The following is a 15,115-nucleotide window of genomic DNA, read 5'->3' as shown; positions in this document are numbered from 1 at the left end:
AAAGAAGTGTATTTAACGCTTCAGTCACTATCATTAGGCGGCAATGGTGTCTAAAAGGCAGTAGGAGATATTTAAATGCTGTTCCTGTTCTGAATGAGACCATTACTAGAAGGTCCCCCTCCAGGCTGTGCAGCTGACTGGGGACTGTGGCTTGCTGCCACTGCCCTGCACCCCAGGAGTGAATTTTACTAGAACCACTGCTAGCCAGGGAAAAGAGATTCCAACTCTGAATATGCTTTCTACAGAATACAGTTTTTGTACCTTGGTAAGCTGAACCACAGGAGAACAGAAGCCATCCACATTTTATTAAATACAAATTTAAATTTGGGGGTTCAAACATAAAGATATACCAGTTCCTTATATACACAGACAAAACTGATTTTAGATATATTCCTTAGTATTTTAAATAAACTCTGTGACAGTTAATCTCAATTGTCAACTGGATGGTACTAGCATCACCTAGGAGATGAGCCTCTGGGCATGCTTTAAGGAATTACCTTGATTGGGCTAGCCAAGGTGGAAGACCCAGCCTCTGTGGCAGCAACATTCCCAGGCTGGACCCTGGACTCCTTAGAAATGAAGCTGAGCTTCTTGGACTATGGATGTGATGTTAAGCTCCTGCAGCCGTCACTTGTGAACCAAAATAAATTTTGTCTCCCTTAAGTTGCTTTCAGGGTATTCTGTCCCAGCAACAGAAAAGGAAACTGAGACACTGTCTGTCTGTCTGTCTGCCTGCCCCCAACTCTCTATATGTATGTATACATTTCCACCTCTTTTAGAGACAGAGTCTCACTGTATAGCCCTGACTGCCTGAAACTTATTTAGTAGACCAGGCTGGCCTCAAACTCAGAGACTCACCTGCCTCTGTCTCCCAAGTGATGGGATTAAAAGCACATGTCACCACACACTGCAATGTGATTTTTAAAGAAACATGTCATTTCTGATTGTATTTGAAATACTCATAAGGAAAATAAAAGTCACCCATATCATAATCACTGTTAAGTTTTTCGAGGCTATTGGATCCATATATTTATCTGAGCATATTAAACAAGACTGTGATCATATACAAGTGCTACCTTATAAAGTCATGAAGGGGTTTTGTAAAAATCTTTTGACAAGAAAAGCCCTTTGACAAGGGCTAGAGATGGCTCAGTGGTTAAGAGCACTGGCTTCTTTCTGTTCCTCCCACGTTCACATGGTGGGTCACAACTGTCTGTAACTCCAGTTCGAGGAGATCTGACACCCTCTTTTGACCTCCGTAGGCTACAGGCAACATGTGTCATGCACAGACATACATGCATACAAAATAAAGCAAAAAATGATGATGATAACAAATCTTTTACAACTTGAGATACAAAAAAAAAAATAGCAACACTGAATTAGTTGATTTTCCTGAGTATTAATAAGAGTAAACTCTTTAAATACTGTTAATCATTTACAAGTCTTTGAATTTTTTTTTTTTTTTGGTTTTTCGAGACAGGGTTTCTCTGTGTAGTTTTGGCGCCTTTCCTGGAACTCACAGAGATCCACCTGCCTCTGCCCCCTGAGTGCTGGGATTAAAGGCGTGCGCCACCACCGCCCAGCGAAGTTAACTGTTTTATATCGTTGGTTCATTTTCCTTATTCATAAGGCTCATATATAAATATCAGCCTGCTTAATGTATTCCTTCTGCTGAAACAGAGTTCATTGTACTAATAAGTTTAGACCTGAAGGGCGGGCCAGCATGGAGAGCGGGAGACTTAAAGGGAGAAAACAGGAAAGGCAGGGACAGGTCAAATTGTCACCTTTGCCATGTGAAGGATTCCCCTATCTGTCCAAGCTGCGGTGGTGAGCTGGAAGGGTAGGGTGGGAAAGTCATGCATTTACATCTAAGAAGTAAATCATTACCACTCTCCAATGGGAGGACTGGAAGATGAGCTTGATGAGGAAACCTCATCAGTGGTCCAGGGAAGAGTGGACCAGAGTAGCACTAGGTGACAAGGAAAAGTTCAAGTGACCGGGTAAACACTTCATGATAGATACAGGGATGAGAAACAGGGAAAACAGAGAGTGACTTCAGGTCTCTGGCTAAGCTCATCATTTACTGACACTGAAGGGGAGGGTGGACTGACTGCCCAGGAGAGGGAAAACAGGGTAACAATTTATTTGGGACATTTTGAACTCCCCCAAGTTGTGAGACATCCAAGATACAGAATAAATCATCAGCAAAGCATCTACCTTTCAGGCAGCGTCTTGGTCTGGATTGGAAATGAAAATCTAGAAACTCTAATGTAGAAAGTAATTAAAATCATTATGAGTAAAACTGAAAAAAAAATGTAATTGAGAAGTCTGCCACTCAGGACAAAGCCAGAGTGTCCTTATTCTGAGTTCCATTACCATGTTATTGTGCACAGCTCAGTTACAGACATTTCCATTCTGTGAAATCTCTCCAGTGAAATCTGTCCTGTTTGATTCTTCTTGGTAGACAGAGGCTGCTTAGAAGCACCATCTAATTCTTCTTCTGTATCCTGGCCTTGGCATGGTTCCCAAGGCACTAAACACATTCAATAGAATGTGTAGCGTTTAATTGTTCTCTCACGCACACACAGGCGTGCAAGAGCTCAGCAAATTACTGAGTGAAAGCAATCTTTTATGATCCTTTCGACTGGGGGAAAGGTTCTGAAGCAGGTGCCTTGGTGCCCTCGTGTATAAATACAGCCCACAACCTGCCAGAGTGCTAAGGCATACATGGGAAACACTTAGCATGGCACTTGCACACGGTAAGCTTCGATTTAGCTATTCTTGCTGTTACTATTATTATCTCCTTTCTTCCTCTTCCATGAGCAGAGAAATGTTCAAAAATGGAAAGGGTTTCTGGTGATTCATTATCGTTTTCAAGCTCTGGAACACAAAAATACTTCACGTGTCTTCAAATTTAAAAGCAAAATAAAGCATACATTTTGATGTAGCTGATCAATAAAATTAGTATGGGGGAAACTAGATTTAGCCACAAATTAAAAAATACCTCTAGCCTTGATAAAACTATTTTAAATCAAAACGCATGGTGACTACTGACTTTGGGAGTCTAGATTGGGAATGAAATGGTTGGTTGAGAAGCAGGTGTGTGGGAAAGTGGGCAGGACCATCAAAGACTGATCAGGTACCACATATTGTAAAATAATTCTTCTGCTAAATTGATTTAGATTCCTACAGAAGCCAGAAAACTCTATATACTACAGGTTCAGACATTAAATTTCAAAGTTAAGCTTAAGATGATCATTCATTTTAAGGTCCTCTTGAGCGGGTCTTCCATGTGTCCCTATTTTCACTGACTACAGACTGTCGTTAAACACTGAGAAGGGATTGGGGGTGAGGGGGATCATGCCTGTAATTCCAGTAACCAGAGGCAGAAGCAGGAGGGCTGCCTGGAGTTAAGGCCACTACAAGGTGAGTTCCAGGTCACCCTGGGTTACAGAGTGAGACTCTGTCTTTCTCTAGCTCTGTCTACTCCTTAAATCAGATGTCCTTCTTCAAGTCTAAGGTAGCCCTTGAGAAGTTAAATTAAAATTGCAGCAGTTAGGGATACCCTAAAACTGGATAAAGACAAACCCTCTGTGTGCTTGAAGAGGTGTTTGTTTTCTTCATGTTTTAAAAACTATGTCCTAAATCATAGTCCTCCTGTGGCTTTCTGGACTTCAGCTGCTATCTATGAACTTTATGGCTGGCTCCTAGGTCAATCATGATCTATCAGAGACTTGATCTCACATTTCCAGCTACCTACTAGGTATATCTATTAAACTGAACCAATTCACCCAAACAAAACCTACCAATCCCATCAGAAACACTTGACTTTGCTTCTTCTAGTGTTAATACCTAGCTTTTCTTTTCTGTGTCCAAAGCAACAATTTTATTTTAAGATTTCTTGCACACCATTATGGCAAAAGCCTCCTACTAAAACTCTTCTCTGCTTGCAATCTCCAAAATCTAGTCCATCTACCAAATAACTACCAAAATTATCTTTCTAACTCTGCCACATTCCTACTAAAAAAAAATCCCTTGGCTCTCTTAGACAAACAAAATAGGATCTAATCTACTTGGCTTGGAATGTTGTGTGCTTCCCACCTCCAATTTTCCTTTTATAACTGAATCTACTTAAAACACACCCTTACAGCCTCTAATTTATAGCATACTGCTTGTAATGGCAGATCACTTTCTGCCTGTCCCCATTTCTTTAACTAACAAAGTCTTACTCCAACTGCACATTTAGTACATAACTAAAGTCAACTAAACCCTGTGGGGATACAACTCAGAAAAAAATGATCAGGGGAGGAACTCTTAGCAGTTATAGTCTAGTGGTAAAAGCAGACCACAAACAGGCCAGCAATGAAAATAATCAGAAAGTGTCACCTAGGAAATAAACAAGATGAGGAGAGCTACTTTAGAAGGAATGATGGAGGGAAGTAATTTCAACTATCTGGAGAAACGAGACATGAGTCTTAAAGGAGATCTTAAGGAGCCAGCCCATGGAATTGGAAGACATCAGCAAAGGAAGGGATCTGTCTGTGTTCTCTCTACTAGATTGCAGATTCCAGATCTCTTGAGAAACACTCAATTTAAATGTCTTTAGCTCTTGGATCAGCAACTTGGTTGAATACTTTTGGAACAAATCAAATAATTGTGGGACTAGGGGCAAGTGGAAAGAACAGATTTTATTCAAGGTGGCAATAAGTATCACAGAAATTAAGATTTAGACTTATTTAAAACAAATGGTAAACCAAGAGGTATGTATTCTCATTTATATATAGTACTTTTTACATCTGCTCCCCCCCCCCAATTACTCCCTTCTTTATTTCACACAAGGATCCTCATGCATCTCTTAAAGCTATTCCATAAAAACTGGTCACCACAGAATGACTAACCTGTCAAGTCTCTTTCAGGATACTATTCATTTCATAGATAATGGTCTTATTCCTCTATTTAGACAAATTAATATAGTTTCGCAGCTAGACATGGTGGCCCTCAAGTGTAATCTCAGAAATGGGGGAGCCAGAGGATCACCAGTTCAAGGCCAGTCAGGGATACAACCCAAGACCCCACCTCAACCTCAAGACAAACACACACACACACACACACACACACACACACACACACACACACAAACAAACATACACACACACACACACACACACACACACACACACTGGTTTCAGACATCTGAAGCTCTTCTAATTTTAACAAGTGAAAACCCAAAAGCTAAAGGGGATGTGCACATTTTTAACACACACATAGCTAAATACTCGCTGCTTCTCAGAGATATGTCTGGGATATACCCAGGCTGTGTGGTAGAGCCTACCATTCCTAGGCCTACAAATGTGTGCAGTGTGATTCCTGCCTTGCATCCTAGAGGCAATGGTAACAGGATGGTGACTATTTGTGTATCTAAGTAAACCTAAAGAGAAAAGATACAGTCAACATACTAGGTGACAGGAAATTTTCAGTTCCATTACAATGAAACCACCATCATACATGTGGTTCATCAGTAACCACACCTTCATTAGATAGCGTATGAAACTGCCCAAGTAGGTCTGCACAGCAGTGAGCTTTTAAATTACTGACAAGCTTTAAGTCGTCATAGTAGAACTCATATTAGCAATATGCTGCTGAGAAGATATGAGAATTATTCATGTGGACTTTTTGGTTTTTGTTGTTGTTTTTGAGCACATGTTCTCAAGCAGGGACTCCAATTCACTATGCAGCTAAGGATGACCTTATACTCCTAATCCCCCTGCCTCCACCTACCTCCTAAGTGCTGAGATTACAAGCATGAGCCATCATGTCTGGCTTATCCAATTTTTTTAATATGCTATGCCATAGATCATTTTCCTTGTACCTCGACAAGACCACAGAACAGAGTACCTTTCAGAGTAGCACACCACATCTGCTGCAGATCTATAAATTGGTGACTACCTTCTTTAGCATGGCTGGACTTCCATGACCTCCCTAAGCATGAACAGCAGAGATCGTGGGATGTGGCCAACCCACGATCAATGAAAGGCTGCTCAGGACTACTTCACCAGGCTGTCTGAAGATACAGGTAAGGAGATGTACAAGACACACAGCAGCTATAAGCAGGACAGGGAGAAAGGTCCTGGGGCTCCAGAAGAGTCAGGCAAATCAAATGGGATGGGTGAGGATTAAACCCAGGGCCTCACAAAAGCTTCAGGTTCACTGTGAGTTAGCTGAGGTTCAGACAAACCATAACCCATCTTCCTATCTGCACCTCGTGTTCTAGATTAGCTTTATAGCCTCGTATCTGTACAACAACATCTGGTCCTCAAACAGTATGGTGGAAAGAACCCTGAGAAACACTTAGCGGTGTGTCAGAACTGTCTCCAAACCAGCAAGTTTTGTTGTAAAGAGCGACATGACATGAAGAGTCAGGCATTCAGTCTCTCACACCACTCAGCCTTCCTTTCTTTTTGAGACAGGGCATCACTATGTAGCTCTGGCCAGCCTGGCACTTACTATGTAGACAAGGCTGGCCTCAAACTCAGAGATCCACCTGCCTCTGCCTCCACCGCACTGGGCTTAAAGCCACGAGCTACCAAGCCAGGCTCAGGACTTGCATTCCCAAAAGTATTCCGACACTGTCCTCAGAGTATTTGAATTTAAAAGAGCTATAAACCTATATGGGGTTTTGTTGTTGTGTCTTAGCACAAAAGCTAATCATTTCTCCTCACTCCCCCGCCCCCTATTATATCTGGGATCCATCCATGTGGCTGTGAAAACAGAGTTAACACAATTTGATCAATACAGGATGGATTCTGACTAATCTAGCTGCTCAACTAAATCAACAGGATGAAACTGACTTCACTTTCTTTAATCAGGAGAACAAAGTCTTATCTCTGAATACAAACACATTTGCTAATCTCATGTGTAAAATGCAGCTGAAACATGGAAAAGGGAGTTATGGAACTTCACCCCTATGTATTTAAAATATTACACACCTTGCTTATTGGTGTGTGTGTGTGTGTGTGTGTGTGTGTGAGAGAGAGAGAGAGAGAGAGAGAGAGAGAGAGAGAGAGAGACCTGAGGATTAAACTCAGGGCCTCACAAATGTTAGGCAATAACTACAACTGAGTTGAATCCTCAGCTAATACAGGTTAGTGATGGTATATTAGGTATTTTATAAAAATATTACTTTGACAAAAAACAGGACTTAAATATTAGACAAACTGGAAGACAGAAGTCTGAAATCCATTTAAAATTAAGCAAAAATTTTCTTTTTGATACAGGGTCTTGCTCTGGCTGGTCTAGAACTCAGTGATCTCCTGTCTCAGTCTTCTGGGTACTGATACTACAAGCATGCTCCACTAGGCTCAGCTAACTTCATTTTTTTAGTGGTTTCAAACATTCAATTAAACTACAAGACTTGGACTTAACTTAGTTAGCTATTTTGACAGTTAACTATAATTATCAAATTATTTCCCTGATTAGGTAGCCACAATGTCTGATTTGAGCCTTACTAGCAAAAAAAAAAAAAAAAAAAAAAAAAAAAAAGTTTTCAGTTCTAAAGCTTCTGTAATCACTGGCAGAGACCAAGAGCTTCAGCTACTTCTGAAAATCTAAGAAAACTACTATTTATTGTACAACAATTAGAGTGACAAGGAAAACTCAAATTAAATGACTGATATGGCACTAACAAACTTCAATGCATCATCAGTTACGTACACACGTAAAAAGGGAGGTCTTCTAAAGAAAGACCGATGCCGCTAATGAATCAATGGGGCTATTTCTTTTATTCGGAAGTACTATAGAGCGAAGCAGTCGGGTCCACAGGGAAACATTTCCATAGCTGTAACCCAGAGCCAGACCACGCTCTGTGGGTCTGCCGTGATAACCAGATGCTCGTGTGACAGTTACAGATTTCAAGAAGTACCCCACCACACGCACACTAAAAGCTAACGGCAGAGATGAGCTCAACAGCCTGGGATCAAAAGGACCTTCAATAACGTAACAGACAGTCTGGGAACAAAAGGAAGGAATCAGCGATCTGATGGTTCCCGTTAACACTCTGTAGCACACTGCTCACAGCACCTGCTCCAATGCTTTCTTAGTCCTTCCACTTAAACCTCACATCAACCCTTTCAGTCGTACAGACATTAACTCCACATTGCAGACAAGGGAACTGGGGCTTCGGGAGGTGAAAGACACTTGTCAAAATGACGTCACACCACCAACAAAAAGCAGAACCATGATGTTGAACGCAGGCAGCTGCTAGGTAGGCATAGTCCATACTTTTAAATGTCATAGCAACTCTAACACCAAGAAAATGGAACAATCCTGATCAGATTACTGCCTTACAACTAAGAGCTTCAAACTCCCGAGCGGAAGGAAGGCTAACCCCACAGAAACTACTTAATGTTTTACGTCTAAGAGGCTGCAAGTCTTGACCTAGTGAGGAAAACTTACCCTTATCCAGGCCAATCAATACACGAAGCTGTCTTTCTTGCTAGGCACCATTAGTACTGTCACTCACAAGTCATGAGAAAATGCTATCCTTAACACACCATCTAACCATCTTGTGTGTGTACACAAATGGGTTCATGCCTGTGTGTGCCTGAGTATGGACATGCATGTGCTACAGCATGGAGATCAGAGGTCCACCGCAAATATGGGTCCCCATCTTCTGCCTAGTTAAGACAGGTTCTCCTTTGATTCACTGCTGCCTATGCCGGGCTAGCTAGCCTACAAGTCTTCAGTCTCTGCAACCATTCTGGCCACAGGACCACAAGACTTACAGCCACACTACCTCATCTGACTTCGTGTGGATTCCTCGCACATGCAAGCCAAGTGCTTCCCCCACTGGCCACCAGCCTAGGCCTCAGCATTCTTTCTCATGAGTGAATACTAGATGGTTCAAATAAGCTAGAGCCAAACTTTCGTACTGCATGGAAGGGGGTAAAATCTTAAAAGTTTCATTGACTTCATGTGAAGAGAGATCTAAACTGCCCAAGAAAACACTTTGATGTAATTTTTAAACATTTTAAATTTTAAACATTTTGTAAGATCCCTTGCACAAACCCAGCCATTTAGACAAATAATCTTCTGTGTTACCATTAATCACAAATAAAATCAAGTGAGCAGAATTTCCAAGGTGACCCGACTAATGACATACTTCTGGAATCTTCACAACTACAAAAGCAGCACACTCTCTACGTCCCTTTCTAAAGACAAGACACAATGCATCACAATACAAAAATCACGTTTGTTGAGATGTCCTGGAAGACCCCAGATCTGCCTCAACTCCTAGTAATCTCCCACAGTGGCACTCCTCAGACGCAAACAACCCCGCATCTATCCCTCAAGCTGTGGTGGTCGGTCATTCTTTCAATTGCTTGGATTCGCTAAAACAAAGCCCTAATCAGGTCTCTGATGTTCTGGGTGCTTATAACTTGCACCACTACACAGAGAAGAAGTTGGAATGTTACGCAGACAAAAAGTTAGGTTTCAGAAAGGCTCTTCTCTGGGTTCCAACCTTGGCCTACAAAAAGAGGATCTCCTTCCTCCCCTGGAAAGCCCTAAGTGCAATAAAAATAAACACGTTATCTCCATCTAGTAGACAAATTCATCTCCAAAATACACATATAGAGGACAGGAATACACAATATGACGACGACGACTCAGTGCTGACGCTCTAGAAGCTTCGGTTATATGAGGCAGGATGACATCTACACACCAACAATCACAGAACCAACAAGTACGTAATACAATATCTAAAAATCAAATATACATCAGCTACGTTTGTGATCCATGTTTGTCAATTCTCTGTCATCTACACACACATACACAGCACACTTGAAGTGGCACCAGTCAAAAAAAAGAGGGGAAATAAAATGGATAGAAATTTCAGTAAATTTTTTTTTTTTTTTTTTTTTTTTTTTTTTGGTTTTTCGAGACAGGGTTTCTCTGTGTAGCTTTGCGCCTTTCCTGGGACTCACTTGGTAGCCCAGGCTGGCCTCGAACTCACAGAGATCCGCCTGGCTCTGCCTCCCGAGTGCTGGGATTAAAGGCGTGCGCCACCACCGCCCGGCAAATTTCAGTAAAATTTTATAGTTCAAATGTCAGCTAAAAATCTCAAGACACTCAAAGTTTTAATTTGGAGACATGATGAAAACTTTCTACTCTAAACTCTTTCAAAGTCAACTGGAACTTTATTTTTCATAGTAATAATTTCATCACATGGTTGATGATGCAACAGGAAGAAATCCGTCACCAGGTTACTCAGTGGCCTCCTTTGTTTAAAATGTCCTCATGCCCACTCAACTATATTATATAGAATTTGCTAACTTTTAAAGAATGTCACATTTCTGATGAGAAACGCCATGTTCTAAAATATTGTTATGTCCCATGATCTGTTGTACTTTATAGCAAATTCTGCACACTATACTCATAGATATACCTACAACAATTTTTCATGATACTATTTCCCACCTGAAGAAAAATGTGTGGAACTCACTTATGCACTTCCCTCAAAATTGCAAAATGTAGTTTTAGTCAGATATTCAGATGCAAAATGGTAAGAAAAGATGGTGTTAAATATAACTTTAGACTAAGAACTATAAAATCTTAGGTTCAGTTTATAACACACAATAGGGTCTGCAATACCTTTTTATCCTCAAAAAATGTGACTGTCTATAGTAACAGCAGTGCCACACACGCTTCTTAAACACCTTTTATGATGAAGAGCTCAAATATTTTCACATGATTTCAATAGTCTTTTGAATTGGAATGGGTTTACAGCTAACAGTTATTCTAAAAGAATATAGAACATCTGACATGCCCGCTCCAATTCTCCAAATAAAAGGATTTATATGAAATTGCAACAAAGTACCATTAATGAAAAACATACACAAGCCCAGGGCATGTGCCGAAAACTCGGCAAGAGGCAGAAAAAAAATACAAAACGTATAAAAAAAAAAAATCAGTTTCAATCAGGACACAAGTAAACAGAGAAAGTAAGAACATGAGTGCTAGGGTCAATACCACAGAAAGCAGAACCTGAACTAATGAAAGGAAGAAGCTAGAACTGACCTGCATTCAGGGACCAAAGGAGACAGAGGTCTCAGCAAACGGTCCAGCTGCACAGTACAACGGTTTAAAGGTAGCTCTGAGGTGGAGGGCGTTCCTTATACACACTGTGAAGAAACCCCGGGGCTCAGGACCACAGCCTCCAGTGGGGTGATCCCCAAACAGCCTCCACAGAACAGCCATATACAAATAAGTAGCAGTGTCACCACGGCTTCGAAAATACTGACTTTTAAAACCTAATTTTTTTTTCCAATGTTCAAATGTCCAATCCTTTAAAAAGGAAAACTGTTCTTTCCTTGTAAACCTGCAAGTACTTCAGCTAACAACACTGGACCCAAAAGTCCTGGTTAGAAGCTTAAAATGAAAACATATGACTAAAAAAAGGGTACTCTGTCTGGTTTTTGTTCGAGAAAGCACACAGCAGCAGATCATTACAGCTTCTGGTACTCATTTTGGGAGCACAGAGTATCGGAGAGGACCGGACGTCACGATGACATCCTTCTGCTTAGAAGCCAGGCTTAGCAAGGGACAAACTGAACCCATGGTTGACACACTGCCTTTATGATTATCAGTGTTGTTTTTCATCATTAATCTTCAATTTTGTAAGAAGGCCTTTGTTCCTACTGACCACAAAAATGTTTTTACTGTTAGAGCATGACCTTTCCTGTACCACAGAGAAACTTCACTTACTGATGGAAAATTCAGTTTTATTTTGTTGTCTGAGACAGATATATATCTCAGGAAGACCTGGAACTTATTATTATGTACCCCAAGTGGGCCTTGAACTCAAATCCTCCTGCCTCAGCCTCCCAAATGCTGGGATCATAGGCATGTGCCACTGCACTCAACATAATATGGTTGAGCAAAGCATAGAACAAATAGTTTACGATGCAAAGCTGAAGAGCACAAACCGATGAATATTTAATTGGGCATATCCAAACCCTAAATAATTCTTTCAACCTGACAGTGCTTCTTGATTTGAATGGACTGCTATTTTCTCAAACTTGGAAAGAGACTGCAAATTGTGGCCGAAGACTGAATGCCCTTCTTCTTACATTTCCCTTTTTCAATTACCTCAGGGAATCTGTTATGGTTTCACACACAAGTCACAATTCTAAGGCATTCTCTTTAAACAGAAACACACAAGTTCACACTAGTCACTGCCAGGGTCGCTCTGGAACCGCAGGTGACAGATGCAAGTCACCGAGCTCACAGATGTGGACTTGGCTGCATGCAGCCTGACTCTTCGGTGCAATGTGCACACTGGCAGAGCCTGCAGATGCGCAGCTCGGCAAAAGGAGGGCTTTTCTATTTCAGTCATTTCCTATTTTATTTACTTCTAGGACCCGTCCTGGCGGTTACGAAGCGATTATTCCCGCCCCGCTCCCCCCAACTCTCATCCCTGCTCAAAACCTATTCACGATTCATTTTCTCTTCCCGCCTTCCAGATCCGTTCTCCCGGCCGCCCCCCCCCCCACCCAAGCCTAATTCGGCTCTGACTATTATTATAAAGCGGGGCTCCGGGGCAAGTGCCAGAACCAAGAGGCGGCCGCGCCGCTATTTGGGGGGGAGCCTTCGCGGCCCCTGCACAGGGGCCGCCGCCAAGTTTTTCCGAGAAGCAGCGGACCCCTCGCTGAGTGGCATGGCCCCTCTTTTCCCCTCCGGGGTGGAGACGGGCTCCACGACGACGGGGACCATCCCTGCCGGTCTTCCCCGGCGAGGCAGGGGCGCCCCACCCCCACCCCGTCATCCTTACTGGGATGCCCACGCCGCCCGACCCGGTCCTCTTCACTAGCCGGTGGCCCCTCGGCGCTTCCCCTCTGCTCCGGTCCCCCATCCCCGCACAGCCCACCGCAGCCCCGGCACGGCGGCGCGCAGACGCGCCCCCCGCGGCCCCGCCGCCGCTCTCGGGCCGCCCCGCCTCCACCACCCCTACCCCTCCCAGGACCGCCGACGGGGGTGGTGGTGGTGGGGGGGTTACCGTGGGAAGACGGGGCGGTCGCAGAGGACGCGGCGGCAGCGCTGCTGCCGGTTGCGTCGGACGCGGAGGAAAAGCTGGAGGAAGAGGATGATGATGAGGCGGACCCGCTCCCCAGTCTCCATGGAACTCCCGCCCCGGCCCGTTGCTAGGAGCCCCCGAGGCCCGGGCTCCGTCTTTCGTGCTTTGTTGTTCCGGGTACAGGGCGGCCGCCGCTTCCCCCGCGACAATAAATAGACGAGACGCGGGGGAGCATAGAGACGGCGCGCGGCGGGCTAGAGCGCCGCCCAGCCCCGGGCGCTCCAGGGATCCCCGCTGGCCGCCCACTTCCGGCTCTCGCTGCTCCTCCCCGCCCGCCCGCCCAGCCCCAGCCCCAGCCGCTCAGCCCGGGCTCGCCTTCCTGCTTCCTGTGGCTGCCGGGCAGGCCCTTCAGCCTCAGGGCCGGGCAAGGCGGAAGTGGCCCGAGGGCGCTAGGAGCCCCGGCTGCACTTTTCTGTGGCTCGCCCAGGGAGATTTTTTTTTTTTGTAACCCTGTGCTTAATTTTTCAGCTGATCGCCGCTGGCGAACCGCGTAGCGCAGATCGGCTCTAATGGTTGTTGTTGTGGTTTTAAACCGGAACCCATCGGTGCAGACAAAAGAACTCAGCTAACAGCCATCGATCGGGCCCTAGTCCAGAACCCGGGAAGTGGCGGCGGCGGCGGGGTGTCCCCGGCCTTACTCAGCGAGGGCTCGGCGGGCGCGGCAGAGGCGTGTGTCCGTCGGGCGGTCGCGGCGGGGCCGACTGGACGCTGGCCACGCACACTCGCCGGTTTGAACGGCCGCACCGGGCCGAGTGCGCCCTCGGGACCCCTCGGGGCGGCGTGAGCCGTGCTGCCCGGCGGAGCGAGGCTCCTAACGGCCCCGGAGCGCCGCCGCCCCCGCCGCCGCCGCCGCCGCCGCGCGGCCCAGCCTGGCCCGGCCCTCTCCCGCGCTGGCTAGCCTGGGACGGTGGAGGCGGCCAGCGGGCAGCCTGGGTTTTGGAAAAAAAGGCCACGCGAATCGGGTTCCTAAAAAAATGTTTTGGCCTCTGACCGGGGCCCACTTGGCCTTTTGAAAATGACTTGGGCTGACATCTGAGGGTTTGGGAGTACACAAGCCCTTGAGAATTTAATGATTTGAGCAACAGCCCAGGATGCCTGTGTATCTCTCTTCTCCCTACTCCGAAGTGGACGCACAAAAGCACTTGAACGTTTAAAAGCTCAGCAGGGCAGATTTGTTTCAGTCCTCATACTGATTTATTGTTGAGCAATATCGAATAAGCTGCATCTTGTGTGGGATAGAACGGACAAGAAGCTGGGTGAGAAAGTCACGCCTGTGGAGACTGGTTTTGACAGCTCAAAAAAGGACTGAGGAGGGAGGGAAAGAGGATGTTGAGGTCTGGCTAGGGGAGGTGTTCACAGGAATAGGGCATGGCAAACACAGCTAGGAAAGAGTGACTGCAGATAAAGTTGGAGGGGAGCTAAGACCTGAAACCATCTGTGCCTTACAGACAGGAGTTTGAATTTTCTTCCAAATGCTAAGGAAAGTGAGATTTTTGTGCTGGAGAGTGACAGGGCATGATTTACTAAGGAAATGGCACCAGAAACGCTCCATTTCCAAGAGCTACTGTCCCTACTTAGAAGGCATTTTTACAACAATGGTGACTGATTCTAAGGTCTTTTTGAGATACCTTCTTTCACGGAGCCCAGCAGGATACCCGGAAGGCAGCATGTGTGTTACTTTGGATTGCCTTTTATGATAGCCAAGGAGCCACCTCTTTGTAGAATTGGATATAATTTTCCTGCAAGTTCTATTAGCTGTGGTGCTGATTTTGATTGTTAGCCTGATTGGATTATTCTTAGCCCTAGATGATTAGGAAAGCACACTTCTGAGTGTGTCTGTGATGGTGCCTCCAGACACAAATGGGTTGCTCTCTCAATAGATTCATTATGGTATGACAGCATTATTTGGTGGTAATGAAAGGTAGGTGAGGCCTGCTTGGAAGAAGTAGGTCATTGGGTGTGTCCTTAGGTGATGTACCTTGCTCT

At 44.6% G+C, this 15,115-nt stretch overlaps 1 protein-coding gene across 5 annotated transcripts in view; it reads right to left on the bottom strand.

Annotated features, from left to right (window-relative positions):
- Nucleotides 1–15,115, bottom strand: part of Tbpl1 (TATA-box binding protein like 1) — a 29,570-nt gene that overhangs the window by 12,397 nt on the left and 2,058 nt on the right. The window contains exon 1 of one of the 5 annotated variants that reach the window (XM_059272656.1): nucleotides 13,768–13,915. The exons of 1 other annotated variant lie outside the window; for it this stretch is intronic. Coding sequence is in view for 1 of the 4 variants with exons in the window: in XM_059272655.1 (XP_059128638.1) it covers nucleotides 13,052–13,173 (122 nt within the window). In the remaining 3 variants the exon portion in view is untranslated. Of the gene's footprint in view, nucleotides 1–13,051; nucleotides 13,265–13,767; nucleotides 13,916–15,115 lie in introns of those variants that run through there. 3 more of the 5 variants (XM_059272660.1, XM_059272655.1, XM_059272657.1) reach the window with 3 other exon arrangements.

This window comes from Peromyscus eremicus, chromosome 8b (genome assembly GCF_949786415.1).
Source record: "Peromyscus eremicus chromosome 8b, PerEre_H2_v1, whole genome shotgun sequence".
NCBI classification, from domain to species: Eukaryota; Metazoa; Chordata; class Mammalia; order Rodentia; family Cricetidae; genus Peromyscus; species Peromyscus eremicus.
This window is presented reverse-complemented; position numbering and strand designations above follow the sequence as displayed.